Raw genomic sequence first — 16,731 nt, forward strand, 5'->3', positions numbered from 1 at the left:
TAATAACTGTCGGCCAATGTGTTAGTTATTTTAATGAAATTGAGAGAGCGTATTCTTCTAATAACAGCTCATCTTTGTCCCTAAAATGGACAAAATCGGGCGAAATCTTGCCTTAGCCACCTCTATTCCATATATATGTTTATATTTATATATTTATAAAATTGCTTGAAAATAAGTTCTCAAGTATACCTGAACAATGTCAAAATACCCCATGTAATGATTTCCGACTTTCCACCTGGCTTTAAGCCGTTCAGGAAAGTCAAAAAAGTGGACACGTATTCTTAAAAGTTATATTAATATAAATATAATTGGTCTTAGGCTTAACCTCATATCCCTAATATAATGATAATCCTTTGGTTGACGTTTTTCACATCAACTCAATATATAAAATTTAGCCTCTTTGGTTGAGTATATAACGCATATATAATATATATATTTCATTAGAGGATGACTTAAGTATAATTTTCGCTGAGGGGAAGTAAAATATAGTAATATAACTAAGTGAAACTATAACGTTCAAAATAAATTAATATGATACCAAATTTGATTGTAATCCATTAACGATTTCGTCGAAAAATTAATTTTGAACTCTTTCGCAACATTTTTAAAATAAAGTTTTGAAAAAATATTTAGCCGGCTTTAATCCTTGGAAGTTGCAAGAGTATAAAATAATCGGTTACATCCGAACTTACCCCCTCCTTACATGTTTATATATATATTCTATAAGGTCTCCGGCGTTGCCTTCTCAGTTGGCAAACTTATATACCCTGTTCAGTGTATAAAAATTTATCACTGAATTATTTGCAAGTGAGAAAAATATATATATTTGTTATAACGGTACTCTTACAGTCTCATATTTAAGTACATTAGGTATTTCTGTTTACATATGTACATTTATGTATGCGGTTTTAGCAAGTTTAAATGTGAACCACCCCCGCATACCATGGGTGAATTTTAAAACCAAATAATAGTCAACAAACTTTGAGCGAAAAAAAACCAACAACCACCAAAAGATAATATCAAACAAATGTGGTCAGCAATATCGGCAGACGTCAGACAGTTTAGCAAACTCCCATGTACAGTGGGACAAAGTATTTAAGCATGCAACAGAAAAAACATAAAATAAAACAAAAAATACTAATTGTTTCAAATTTATTAATCCAAGAAAAAGAATTTAGGACATTATCTTTGTATCGTTGTGAATAGGGAAACGGAAATAGCTGCATCTCCTTGACATGTGAAATATTCTTTCAAACAACTTAAAGTGCGTTTGCTGAGTAATATTCAACTATATGAGACTCTGCCCGATACAAGGTGAAATATCACAAACTACTTGTCCAATCTAAAATTCATGAATTGATCCATTACCTTACCGAATTTAGGGAATTCTTCCTTTCTAAACATTTCAATAAATATCCTGATCATTAAATAACATAATTATTAAGGATCAACATTTTTTCAAGAAATACCCCCGCGCGTTTCTGTGACTATGGTATAAATTTAATATTATTACAATGAACTAGTATTTAGTGCTGTGACAATATTATTTACAAATAAATATGAAAATGTTATAGAAGGTATAAGAGTCCAAGTGATTTAACTTGAGGTTTTACCGATATAGTGCATTTTGTATAATCGATATCGTACTTACAATATATTGCAGTGGCTATATGTTGCTTTTTTTTAAATTTTTTTAAGTAATACTATATTCAAATGATTTTTACATGCATTTTAAGCACCTGCTTATTATTTCCAATATTATTTTTTTATTTATGAATTGTTTTGACTTTTAACATATGTATGAAATGACGATATAAGCTATCCTATCTTTCAAGTTGGATCAAACTGCAGAGAGTAAGAGCTTATGTTTACTTCTCCTTACACTAAAATCCCGTTATCACAAAAATGAAAATAGGAATATACATTTTTGTTTTTGCATTTTGAACTTAAAAATATAAAGAAGAAATACATGTAGAAAATTTGAACGGAATTACCTATTTACATTGTGGTTTTACTTCACTTAAAAAATAGTGTCGGGTAAACGCAGACTTTATTGGCTATGTGTATACCAATTATAAACAAAGTACCTGCTACACATAGCTGCCTGGTATATAATCGCACCACACAGACAGCTAGACATCAATATATGTATGTATGTATGTACATATATGACCTGCGAAAATTTGAACGTTTATATTTACTAATAATACTGAACATTAAATACCTAAGCTCTAACTCATGTCCAAGTTCAAATTCAAAATAATTGTTTAAATGAGGCCAACAACAAAATACCCGATATGTATTCAACATTGCATTTAATTAGAAGAGCCAAACGTCAAACCACAAAATCAAACCAGAGTACAAACCCTGATTGCCGCGCTTTAGCATAGTTTTAGGCGTCAAGTGATACCATGAGGCTAAGGTTTACCATTCAGGAACTGATAGAAATACTAAAGCATACACTTAGGCTCAACTAATAAATAATATACACAGTTAAAAATATTCTATTTATTTTTTTTCACAACATTCTTTCCAAACACTTAAATAATGTTCATTTTGGTCTTTATATACAAGCTAACACTTTGTTGCTCAAGAGGTATTATTATATTTCCACAAAAATTTAGGTTATGTTTATCATGATCGTGCCAATAGGGTCATAGAATAAAATATAATATATGTATGTATAACTGATGTTTGTACTGCGATTTATTGTACCTACCAAGCTTCACATTATATCGGCACTCTAATAATTCGAGTATACAAGTATTACTTGGGACCAAAGCGGCAATGCACCTGCTCGAATTTGGGGATCCGAGAATTTTACTCGTTTTTCACTTATGTGCTACACAATCAAGAAGCAGGTGCTCTGGAGTTTTCTCTTCCTCTGCATCGCATAAGTGACATAGCACAAATGTCTTAGGAGTCAATAGTGGTCTGTGTATATTGTAACTAACTTTGTCGTAAATAGCCTAACTTTCTTCTTAGAGAGATTTATTAGACACTTGAGCCTCATAACTTTGAAACATATAGCCACCCAGTAATAATTCTTCTGAGTCGGTAGTTTACCACCAGTACCTGTTTCTCCCACTTCGTCCATTGTTCTTTTCGGTACTGCTTCTTAATGGATACCCACTGAGAAGGGTTTCCAATCCTATCGGACTAATGACCGATGCTGAATAATATAGGAAATATGTTAGTTTATTTCAGAATACGCCGCTATTCTCACTCGAAGTGATACAGAACCGATCCAACCTTATAGTCCAGTCATTTAAGCTTAAATTAGCTAAGAATCTCGGAATTCAGATACCCAGCTGTAAGTCTGTAAATACTTGTATATTGACACCCTTAAAGTTGTCTCAAAACCTACATATGGTAGGGTGTACGCAACTATTAAATTTTAAGGTCAAAGGTCACAGAAATCGGTTTTTTGCGCTTTTTTTGTAAATATCTCATTTTCTATGGGTTTTTTGCTATTGGTATTTATTATCAATATTGTAGAATACAAAATTCTCTACAAATTTTGTTTAAACATTTTTTTCATACGGTGAACCGTTTTCGGGAGAGAGGGCTTAGAGCGCGCGGTCACAGCATCACTTCAGGTCAACCGGTGCCTCCGATCAAAAACGCGCCATATATAGTTGATGAACTATCGATAAATCAATGATTATAAACATTTGTCAATTTTTATTAACTATTATATTATATTTTATCATTTTTTCCTAACCTATCCACTTTTTATTCAGTATTAATTTATTTAACAACACTTACCTGCCCATGAAATTGCAGAATTGTTAATGAAAATATAGGAATTATATTTGAATTTAAACCTTATTAATATTAATAACTTCTTACATGATAAAAAAAAAATAAAAAAATTTATTAAAAAATATCATTCAATACATTTATTTTTATTAAAAGTAAAAAAATGGAATAAAGGGTACAAAAACTACAATTTATAATTTTAATCATCTTCTTCCTCTTCATCGTCGTCTTCCGGCTGCTGGTAAATTTCAAACTGGTCTTCATTATCGTCTTCAACGACATTTGTTTCAAGTTCTTCCATGATTTCGGGGTCAAAAGTTCCATCTTCGTTAATGTCGCTCTGATATGGTAGAGCATTGAGACAAGCTTGCCCATTACATTGGCCACAAGCTAAAGAGCATTGCAAGCCCGCTTTCCTGCATCCACATCGCGAACCACAACCACTCTTGCAGTTGCAGAAAATTGTATTTAGCAAATGTTCTGGAGCAGGTAGTGAAATTGTCATGATAGGCTCCAGAAAATCGTTTCGCATTGCCCTACCCCATACCTGGGGTTCCAAATCATGCCCTAACCAAGTTTGAACACTTGTTGGTGGAATATTTGAAAGCTGCACAGGTTTATTAAGTTTTGTAGACTTGACGTAATGCATATAACGAAGATGATCGTGACTTTTCACAGATTTCGGAGCATTATAGACTGCCAATAAGGTTTGAGTTCCACTCTCTAATAATCTCTGGGCCGAACAATTTTCTTCCTCAAATGCTGCAGCTAGTTCATCCAAATTGGTCAGTTTCTCAAAAACTTTTAAAAATGTTTTTTTTTCCTTTTTAAAAAGCGCAGAAGTTGTGTCACATCCACTTAATGCGTGCAGAAATAAAATATGTATTTTGGAATGAGGATAATTATCAAAACTTTTAGTCGAGTATATCTCCGTTTTTACATTGCCTTTCCCAACTTTTTTAAAGAAAATTTCTTGTTCGTAAGACAGTGTACGCTCAATTAAAATGATGAGTAAATCAATATCTTGTCCTATTATTTACAAATTTACAGATTTTAAAGAAGATGCACTTAATTTTTTTTCTAATTAAAATGTCATTAGTGTTAATGGGAATATAATTATAGTAAGATTTAAGTTTTTCCCTTCATTATATTTTAATTTTAGGAAACGGTGATCAGTATTATTGAATAGATAAAGATTTAAGGCATGAAGAAAATGATAAAATATAATATAATAGTTAATAAAAATTGACAAATATTTATAATCATTGATTTATCGATAGTTCATCAACTATATATGGCGCGTTTTTGATCGGAGGCACCGGTTGACCTGAAGTGATGCTGTGACCGCGCGCTCTAAGCCCTCTCTCTCGAAAACGGTTCACCGTATGAAAAAAATGTTTAAACAAAATTTGTAGAGAATTTTGTATTCTACAATATTGATAATAAATACCAATAGCAAAAAACCCATAGAAAATGAGATATTTACAAAAAAAGCGCAAAAAACCGATTTTTGTGACCTTTGACCATGAAATTTAATAGTTGCGTACACCCTACCATATGTAGGTTTTGAGACAACTTTTAGGGTGTCAATATACAAGTATTTACAGACTTACAGCTGGGTATCTGAATTCCGAGGTGAACTTATTATAATGACTGGACTATTAGTGCAAGGGTCATCAGCGGTAAACATCCCTACGGCGCTTTTTTAAAAAACTTGATTGCAAATAAAGATTGTGGCTCTTTCGAGCAGACTTTGCAGCTTCGAACTTTCAAAATAATGCGGACAAGGAAACTCTAGTGCTTTCACATATTCGGACCACTTAATTTAAAATAATTTTTATAAAATGAGTTTAGCTTTAGTCACGTTAAAATAAAATCTCCAATTCATATAGATGAATCGAATGTCAATGACTTCCTCCTAGTTTCATAATAAGACTATGCGGTTCGGTTTGAACCGTTCCCTACTTAGTTTGAATAATTTCAACATTGCCATCTTTTGAGTGGAAATAAATCTGTGGGAAATATCACATATGCACATGCTAATGCCTAGCATCGATGCCGAACCATCGTATAGTCTGACCCAGAATGCCGTAGGAGTTATCTATCCACCCCTCTGTTGGAAAAGTAGAATTTTTTCTGCGCACTTCAGTTCTTTTTCACTTAAATCAACACTTCTCGTCCTTTACAATTCCTTTTTTTTATTTTGATAATGTAACAAAGCTGTCTAGTCCTCTCTAAAGCAAACGTCACCGCATTTTATATGTGTCGGAATGGCTTTTAAATAAAAGTAGTTAGTATGTGACAAAGTTCGTAATTTTATTACCACACTTACTCTTTGGCTCACAATTAGTCCTTCACTTAGGATATTTGGTGTTAGAGATTAAACCTAATAAGCGTGAATATTCAAATGTTATATAAACATAGACACGTCTGGCCCTGCGTAGCCCTTAAATAAATGTTATTATTGTTACAGAACCATCATTGAAAGAAAAAAGGGAATACATAGCATGTTTATCCACGTATTAATAAGTGAAAAGTTAGTTCGATGTCGAATTCAAAAAGAGATTATAGTAAGGATGCCGTTGATGTGATGAGAAATTTTTTTGGCAATACTTTCTGTTATATTATTTTATAAAGTACTAGGCGCCCTCCGCTGCGCTTCGGGACGCTCGCTTCGCTCGCTCGCCTACGTCCGCCCCCCGCCGAGAGCGAGCTAGCTCGCTCTTATGTTAGTTGATTCTCGACAGCAGCAGAAAACTTTTATATGTAATAGAGAGATAGTAGGGATTAATATCATTATTTATAAGAAATGTTTTTCTGAAATCTGAAAGTCTCAAGTTTCTGCTATTCCCAAAATCTAAAAATAAGTATATTTTCTTTATCTACCTTCTATTTCATAAATTCGAACTAAGTACCGTAGCCAAAGTAGATACTAACTTACAAGTCTCCCTGGTTATGTAGATATAAAACTCGTAGAAGGCATTATAACTTCCTCACATTCGTTATCGTGGTTACTGCGATTAGTATCATGAGAGAACTATTCGTAAGCAATATTTTAAAATGTCTAGTTCCGCTTTAAGCAAATGTCGAAATAATTAGACATTGGATTTAGTTCGATGTTATGTATCCCACACACATTCAGTGACCAATTTGAAGTGCTCTGCTAACATCCTGCCTCTATCGGTAAATTGATTAATCTTTAGCCATACAATTTATATTTTTTTGCCTCACTTATGAAGGTAATGCTCACATATCCGATTTTTTAACCGAATTTTTACCGATATGTAGGGTTTTTCCTCGTCGAAAAATCAATAAATAAGGGTGGATTAACTATTTATTTTCATTAGAGTCGGTAGCTGTACCCAGCAACCTAGGCGAAGTAGAAGGAAGGAATTACGAAATATTAGTGCAAATATTGGGAATTCAAAAGTATTGAAGAAGCTAAAAAGAAACGCAGAATTTAGGCTCCTTACAACACTTTTCACGAGTTCAATTAATTAGCAAATAAGTGCAGATCTTCGAGTAAGGCCGATTTTGAAGTTTTATGGATCTCAACAAGGTTAAGCGTTTACGAAAACAACCTCGACCACTACGCGGAAGGCATCTCACATGTGACCAGAGCTTCTTTAATCGAGTTTTTCACAAATGTTTACATTTGCAACTGTAATAAATTTAAAAGCTATTGAATAAATACACAGCATTAAATTCTTAGGCTTCATTTTACTGGCGAATCGCTAGAGAGGATCATGAACTTAATCAAACATTCTCTCTTAGATAAGGGACACTTTTTTTGTAATATGTGCATCAATTTTACACTTTGAAATTTACATAATTAAACGCATTAGTGATACTATATTTTTAATTAGTGATCCTAGTTCCAACAAATGAGACAATATGACACACGTTCAGCAACTTAATAAATAAAGTTTAAAGAATCTCTTGAATGTAAATTGTTCAAAAGTAACAGAGTGACCCTCAAGGTTGAAGTAAATGAAAGTATTGGATATAGTGAATTTTTTTAATGAATTTACTCAAGATGAAAACTATCGTTGAGAAATGTGTGTCGCGGTGAGACAAATTTCAAAGGATTGCTCTTAAAATATACCTAACAAACATTACGATAATAATGGGAAATTTCGATGTCCTACAAATAATGACATTGTGACGAACACGGATGATAGAAAAAAATCGAATCGACGATACATTGCCAGAATTTTCGACAAGCGATGTTTTGTTAAATATCTACTACATAAAGGTTGACGCATTGTGCAGCAGAGTCAGTTCTAGTTGGAGTGTTGCCGTGTAAAGAACAATTAAGATATAAGTAAGAAGTTGTGAATTCGGATAATGGGTAGTAAAGTGTCAAGTTGTTTGGATTACAAATAAAGATATGTGCATTGCCATTAAATTTGGACTTTTTCTTAGGTAGACGATTTATCAAGAAATCCGTTACAATATAAACTGTAACTAAATAAGTAAATACTAGTACTACGTACTACACAGTCTTACAGAATAATAATATTGCAAGATCATTTCGTTTTATTCTAAAACATCGGTTGTAACTTGGCCCTCAACTTAAACTTTTTTTTTTTACCATTTTGGAAACCACATTGGAAACTATGATGAATATATACTCGTATATGAACTTTTGGAACGGATAAACTGTCAGCTATTTACTATAGTTTGAGTAGTGTATCTAATTGCATTAGGTTAAACCATATTAAATAGTATAAAATTTCGAAAATGTCGCTGGATAGGATATGTATGTATGTATGTATGTCAAATTTTATGGTAAATTTAATGGTGAACATGGTAAAGCAATCAATAAATCATATGCTATTGGTCCGGTAGAGCGTCGAAGTCACGGTCATGCCTAAGATTTTCTGCTCATTTAGTATTCCACAACATGTGAGCGGAAATTTTTTTTGTGATTATTTATCCGATTATTTTACAAATTACTATTTTATTATACAATATATACATACATTTGTTTACATTTATAACTAATAAAACTACTAGAAAATAATTACAATTTATACATATTTAAAACTGTAATTACCTCTATATATAATATATTTTTTTTTTTTTATTTACTCATATTACAGTTTCAGCAATAAATCGCTTAACTTATTTACGAAAATGTTTGTTGTGACAGGTAATTAAAAACAAACATTTAAATTACCTAGGTATATACTGTATTTTTACAATATCACAAATTGTCAGAAGAACTATAAATTCTATTAAAATTGTTTAAAAAAAGTATTAGCTAACAACAAAAAGGTAAACAAAAAGAAAGTAATGATAGCACAATGGAATGGGCACATAAAAACAACGTAATTGCTTGTGGCAGGAGTTAATCAAATCGGATACTTGAGCATTATGAAATTAAAAAAAATTAGCGTACTTTTTATACAATTTACTATGTAAATTTCTTCTTTAAATTATTAAAACATTTAACACAGTGTGCACGAAAAAAGTGCAGCTCAAATACCAGACAATAATGGCAAACGTTTAGTTTTTATGCGCAATCTATTCATCTCTCTCGAACTTATGTACATTTCTTATTTAGCAAACTATTATGATTTTTTCTCAAATTTGAGTACTGTTGTAAAATTTAGAAGAAAGGCAAGAAATACAGAAAAGGGAAATACAAATAAAGTAAAATAGAATAAATTATTTGTACAAAAGTTTACAAAAATAGTATAAAAAAAATAGTATTTTTAGTTTAAAAGTTGGAATGGCATACAAGAAATTTTCTATATCCGAAACAGTTATTGTCATTTTTACTCTAAGAAATAGTAATGCGCGGACAATTATAATTTCTTGAACAACCTGAAACAGTATAGACATTTGGAACTATTATTTCATCCATCGGATGGTTTTTACGCCACGCTTAGATCTACATTTAATGTCGACAATGTTAGATATTTCCAATTTCATCTAATTAATACGGTTGCCAACACATCATGATTCTCTAAGCCATGCTTAATATTTACGGAAACATTTCATATAAGTTTTACTTTGAATAAAATACTACTACTGCTTTTCCACAACCCCATTACCACCGTTCTCCACCTTCCAGTCCGGTTCAAATGCCTGATTTGTATGTTGCATTCTTATCGCTGCTTCGGCGTGGTTACGATTCCTCGTGACCTGTGTAGAATTGCGCAGACCGTAGCTGAAGTAAATGGCAAAGCCAATGGCAACCCATACAAGGAAACGTATCCAAGTATTCACATCCAGCTGGAACATCAAATAAACATTCACGAAAACACTTAAGCAAGGTATGAACGGCACAAGTGGAACTTTGAAAGTTAACTCAATTGTCGAGACCGGTTGCATACCAATTATAATCACAATAAATATGAGCAGCACACCCATAACACCTAGTGCCACCGCACCCTCTGTCGACGTTAAGCCAAAAAGCGCCTCTACTATATCCCAGACGATGCACACTATCGCAAATACTACGACGGCTATTTTTGTAATACGTGATGTAAATAAATTTGGTTCACGATAAGAATTTCCATTGAAGAATTGACGTATAACTTTGGGACAACTAACGGAGATTGTCTTCGTATCCATATCTTCATCCTGATAGCGCAGTACGAGTACACATATCGCTACGATTGTGTAAGCCAGTAGTGTACCAATGGACATCATGTCGATCAGCTGGTCCAGATCGAAAATAAGTGCCATAACTCCTAGATGAAATAATCATATATGAAGCATTATTAAGCATTTCTAATACATATATAGTCGCTGTGGCATAAAAACCTAGAGGACCTCAATAAATATTGAAGCTGTGCCTTCAAACTTAATCCTTCTACCAAAATCCAAGATCATATCAGCAATTAAGGTATCAGTATATCAGCAAAATATAAATATAATTAATATTTCGATATTTGGTTTTTCAATATCTATCTAGAATACAAAAACACATTAATAAAGTTTTCGCCTTCCGGAACAAACGCAAGTTTATCCACCAAGGAGTTTATTAACCTTAAAAAGTGCGTTTAAGTCTCCCAGAAAGAAAATCATAACGGTACCGAAACTAGGTCATAACTTTTCCGCAATTGATTATTGTAATAATTGTCGAATTCTTATTTTAATTCTATTTCAGTGTTTCCAAACTTTTTATTAATGCTTACCTGCAAAAATTCCCGCTATAATTGTTGCCAGCAATGGTGTTTGGGTGTAGTTATGTACTTTCGAAAATGATTTGTAGAGAATTCCGTCGTTGCCCATGGCATAAAGAACACGTGGCAATGGAAACATAGCACCCAACAAACTTGTGGTCAAGGCAAAGACTGCGCCAATTGTAACAATCCATTTAATAGCGGACCAACCAATGTCATCAAAAGCCTTCGGGAATGGTGCATCTTTATCCTAGAAGAAAATGAAAAATTAGAATGAATTGAGAAGTGAATAACATAAGTGGAGTATAATTAAACAAAAACTTTAATGTGCGAATAGAAGACACTTTTCAACGCTCTATAGACGTTTGGTGAATTGTCTAAAAATATTTTGACATACGGTGAGGAAAACATATTCAAAGTAGATATTGAGAGATTAATATACATTTATAGCCTATTGCTATCGGTGTTCTCAGAGATTTTAAACTCACCAGTTCAAAATAAGGCACCATCATAGTAAGTACCGTCGAAATGCCGAAGTAAGACAAGAATATGATAATCAACGAAATAACGATCGCGAGTGGAATATTTCGCTTTGGATTAATTGCCTCCTCTCCAGTTGTGGCTATGCAATCAAAGCCTACAAAACCATAAAAACATTTCGCTGCCCCGGCCATAACACCGGTAATACCAAATGGCATAAAACCGCCACTGCCGAATCTATTATTGTCAGTCTCGGGTATCTGATCTTTTGGTATGCTCCAGTTAGAAGGGTTAGCTAGAAATAAAAAAAAGAAAGTTACATATGCGGCTTTCAACGATTTATAATGTACTTACCATTTATAGCACCAGCTACTAATACTATAGCAATTGTGATTAGATTTACAGCCGTGAAAATATTATTCAAGAAACTAGACTCTTTCACACCAAAGGCAAGTAATGCCGCCAGCAGCAAAATTACGCCCATGGCTAAGAAATCCGGATACTTCGCTAAGAAATCCACATTCATAGGTATGGCCTCCGTCAACTTCTTCGACATGTTATTATCGATGAGCGCGTCAAAGTAGCCGCTCAGACCGCGAGCTACACTGGCGGTGCCTATTCAGAAAGGAAATATATGGTTGTAGAATAAACCCAATGTTTAAGCATACATCATTGAGCTAAATGAATAAGTATAAACATGTCCACATACCGATCACATATTCCAATATCAGATTCCAACCGATAGTGAATGCTACGAATTCTCCAATTGTTACATAACTGTAAACGTATGCAGAGCCAGCTTTTGGCACACGAGCTGCAAATTCAGCATAACATATGCCGGCAAAAGCGGATGCAAGCGCAGCGATGAGAAATGATATGGTGACGGCTGGACCGGCGATATTATAAGCGACTGAACCGGCGAGTACGTATACGCCTAGACCGAGCGTACTGCCTACACCGAGTGCAGTAAGATCGAAGAGATTGAGTACACGTGCTAATTGTGATTCGTTTTCCACGACATCGTCCGTTTTTCGGCGGGTTAAGGCGGCCCAAAATTTCGACATTTTTAGAAACAAAAGCGGTCTCTCCTATTTGATCTCGATGATATCGGTATTCTCTATTCTAGGTATGGTTGCTGTCAAAAAAGTGAATAAACATTTTAATTACATATATGTACATATCTCTCTGTATAGTTTCTAGAATGATATATAATGAAAAATTATACGTTTAATCATTTAGTCTGCAAATTTGGTACTAGACAATTAGGGTAACTAATTCAGACCACTTCTGTCAATGGCAACATGTTATCAAATCCAAGCCTTATCAAAAAGATAATTTAGTGTAATTATTTTAAGAGCTTTAGCGATCACAATGTCTGTGCTATTGACATATACCCAGTGTTAAAATGTTATACTTTATTGAAGTATCTTTCGAACGCACCACATTCAGGATTAGTTTCATGCATTAAATGGAACTGACTTTCCTGTTCGGCTCAAATTAGACTACTACACAGGAATGATAGAGCAGATATTATCGAACAATGCAAAAATTTACATTCTGAAATATATACGGTAATTTAGTATATCCGATCTTATACCTCTATTTTATGGCTTCAACCGACCAATTTCGCGTTCGCCTAACGGATATTGAATTAACAAAGAGCATCAGAGATGTTTTAGTTGCGGTCTTACAACAAGCAACTCCGAAATCTACTTGACGTTTGTTTTCAAAAAAGCCGTTATAGAAGTAGATGGACGGTATTTCCCCTAGTGTTATTGGGAAATCACTAGATAACTTATTTTGTTCTCAAAAAATTTTTTTTTTGATCTTTGAATCAATAAATAAGAAGAACAGTTAGGGAATAAAAAATTTAATAGTGATGGAGAGACCTCTGAATGACAGATCAGCTAGATGTGCATACTACCAGTAGAACACGTAGCATATGCGCAATGCATTTAAGACGAAAATGTGATTACTCTATAGACAATATTTAAAAACGGATCATTTGCGGAAGCTCGTTTTCGTAGTCAATGAAAAACTGCAGTTCTAATTTCTGCCATAAAAAACTTTTAAGATCTTAAAAGCTGTAGATGCCTACATTTATCGTATAACATCAATAATTCGTCAATTCGGCGAGATATACTCGTATATACTTGTACATATATATTATGAGCAAGGGTGGACAGAGAATTATCAAATCTATTGAGCATAACCAAAGTAATCCAACTATTATTTAATTATTAGGTATTAGTAGTATTCGGCTTTCTCCGGATGGGGATATAAGTAAGTTCGAATCTATTTTTTTTTGAAATTGTGTCCAATAGATTAGTGTGTAAGGCTCTCCAACTGCCTTTCCTTTATCAACAAGTTTAATAGCTTACAGCAAGTTTATTTAGAACAACGGAGACCTTGGGTAGCATATTCATTGCTGAACCTCGGTTCATTAAAAACTCGGTTGTACGTACTCATGGAACAGAGTACTAAACCAACTTTGTTTCAGTTTATCTTTATCGAAAATAGAAAAATGAAAAACAGAATGTAATTTGAACTAAATAGGTTCTTGGATCACACGATCTATAGAAAACAGAGCTCTTTTGACTCAGGGGGGGAATTTCAACCAGATTTTAATGGAATTATTTCTTTAGTGGAAACCCTTAAGCCGTTATCTAACCTTCATACTTGTACATTTTTATTGGAACATTTACAACTCGCTGCGTTGATAACTGGTAAGCGACAAGTTATACTATGAAGTGCTAAGTGATTGTTTAATTGATTTACAGAGTTGACATCGAAATCAATTGTTCGTGACTCTTTCCACTCAGGTGCGTTCAAAAATAGAAGCATTTCTTGCGTCTTATTAATCGGAATGTGAACAACAAAGTAAAATATATTATGTTAAAAAGCCTACTTAGGCCTTATAAATCAACACATATGGGCAAGTGTTGTACTAATGTCTGTTAAAATATTTTATAATTTATGTACGTATGTATATGTACGGTGTGTTTAAACAACTTTTACCGTTTCTGAAGAAAAACGCGTAACTAAAGGTCACAAACACACGTACAGACGGTTGTCCATATGTACGTAGATAAATATGTGCTCTTGTCATACATATATAGATTTATAGCGTTATATATGTATAATAAGTGTATAATAAATGTGCAAATACAAGAAAGATAATAACAAATAAAATTATTTTAATTGCATTTAGCTTCGTTTGTGTATTGGCAAAGTTTTACAATATCTCAATAAATTATTGACCCAGTACGTTTTTACACGATAATCATGCAAAGTACTTCAGTATTCAAGCGCACAGGTTTTCTGAAGTGGATCCGGTTTTCTTTAAGAAGTTATTTATACTATGCATTTTTGACACAAAAAAAATTGACAAATTAAATGCGAATTCTCCACTTTTTAATTGAAAATCACACAATAACCCCAGCCTTTAGCTTTCGTGGAGGGTAAACCCCGGAAATTATCGCCTTGTTATTGACTTTTACAATTTAGTTACAAAAATAAATGTGTATAAGAAAATTACAGTAAAACAAAAAAAATGTTTTCTTCGGTTGAACCGAAGCTATAATACCCTTCACAAATACAAAAGATTCCTTACAAGAACTGTGATTGATCGGTTTGTATGGTAGCTATATGTTATAGTCGCTCGATCTGAATAATTTCTTCGGGAATTTCACCGTTGACTTAAACAATAACCCATGAATATATATCCTCAAATGAAAAAGTCCAACAAATAAGCAGCTTCTTGGTGAGAAAAGGATGGGTGCAAAATTTTAAATCGATATCTTCTAAGGGAAGGTATACAGGCAGACGGACAGACAGACACGGGCATGGTTAAATTAACTAAACTCCGCACGCTGAGTGATATCATTGAATTTGTAGGAATTTATATTATCTTTTCAAAATATATTCTGAACAAGACTAATATAGATTAAAATAAAATTCATCAAAATCAGGAAAACATTGATTATAATTACTCTAATTTGTCCTTGAAAATGTGAAAATATTTTGAAATACTATAAAAGTTTTATTGTAAGTAACGGATGAGGTTTTTAAAGATATAGACTTTCAATAGAAATAAATCTCACAACCCTAATGAAATGGCCAATATAAAGTATCTTGAGACTAGACATATCGTAGTTCCATAAAGTAGACTGACCAATTGAGAGACTACCACACAGAAAGAAACGTCGGAGATCCTACAAAGTATATATATGATCAATGTGACGAGCTGAGTGGGTTTAGCCATAACCATTTGTCAGTCTCTATCTCCGTTTGTATATACGCGAACTTAGTTTTTGAGATATCAATTTAAAATTTTGAACACTTTCTTTTGTACGCAAAAATCATTTGTCGAAATTGCCGATATCGGATCTTATACGAGTTCCTGCCATTCAAACTGACCGATCAAAATCCAGTCCTTGTCTGTCAAGATATCTATTTCCCGAAATTTGGCAAAAATTATTCTCCAAGGCAACGTTACAATCTTCGACGTTACAATCTTCTTCTTTGTATACCCTTTAATTTATTGATAAAAGTATATCACTAACAGTTGGTACCAATATAAAAGTACGATATCATATAATTCACAGCTGGTTAGACACATATTCCTCTAGAAAGTTCTATAACTCTTCAAAAGTATAACAAGACAAATATTCCTCTAGAAAGTTCTATAACTCTTCAAGAAGTAGTAGTATAGACACAATAAGCGGAGTGAAGTTTTTATTAATTAAATGCACTTTTAATTGAGTTGTAATAATTATATAAACTAAAAAATTTTGCAGTTGAACAAAATACAACAAACAGTAAAATAAAAGTATTAACAAAACAACAAGTGTAATTAATTAGCCACAAATACATCAATTAAATCAAATTAACTCAGAAAGCTAACTATTCATGGGCATGCCATATATACTATATGTGGCTGTATGTAGAAATATGTATGTAATGCTTTTAACGAGTTCAAAAAAGCATTTTTTAAGTTTATTTGGTTTTATTTTGGTACTACATATATTTGCTATACACAAAAACACGTACACCAAATTAACCGAGAAAGAAAGAATACGAAAAAACTAAACAAATCCATAACAAAGCTGAAGAACACTTGAGCCGCTCAAGGTTGTTGACTGAAATTGGAATGTCATTAAAAATAATAAAAAACAAGAAAAAACGGTTGCACCGAAGCTATAATATAATACCCTTCACAGATACAAAGTTTTCGTCAAATGAAAAGTTTTCCATATAAGCACTTGATTCCGATCGTTCAGCTTGTATAGCAGCTATATCATATAGTGATCTAATCTGAAAAATTTCTTCAATGATTACATTGTTGCCT

The 16,731-nt window shown here is 33.0% G+C and overlaps 1 protein-coding gene across 5 annotated transcripts in view; it reads right to left on the reverse strand.

Moving 5' to 3' along the window:
* Positions 1-3,875: 3,875 nt before the first annotated feature.
* Positions 3,876-16,731, reverse strand: part of slif (cationic amino acid transporter slimfast) — a 43,655-nt gene continuing 30,799 nt past the window's right edge. For all 5 annotated transcript variants that reach the window (XM_014236110.3, XM_014236109.3, XM_036370805.2 and 2 more), the window contains exons 2-6: positions 12,091-12,516; positions 11,736-11,996; positions 11,390-11,676; positions 10,914-11,151; positions 3,876-10,466 (exon numbers count right to left, since the gene is read on the reverse strand). In XM_014236110.3, the coding sequence (XP_014091585.2) occupies positions 9,799-10,466; positions 10,914-11,151; positions 11,390-11,676; positions 11,736-11,996; positions 12,091-12,445 (1,809 nt within the window). In that variant the 5' untranslated portion in view covers positions 12,446-12,516 and the 3' untranslated portion in view covers positions 3,876-9,798. The remainder of the gene's footprint in view (positions 10,467-10,913; positions 11,152-11,389; positions 11,677-11,735; positions 11,997-12,090; positions 12,517-16,731) is intronic.

Source organism: Bactrocera oleae, chromosome 6, assembly GCF_042242935.1.
Source record: "Bactrocera oleae isolate idBacOlea1 chromosome 6, idBacOlea1, whole genome shotgun sequence".
Taxonomy (NCBI): domain Eukaryota; kingdom Metazoa; phylum Arthropoda; class Insecta; order Diptera; family Tephritidae; genus Bactrocera; species Bactrocera oleae.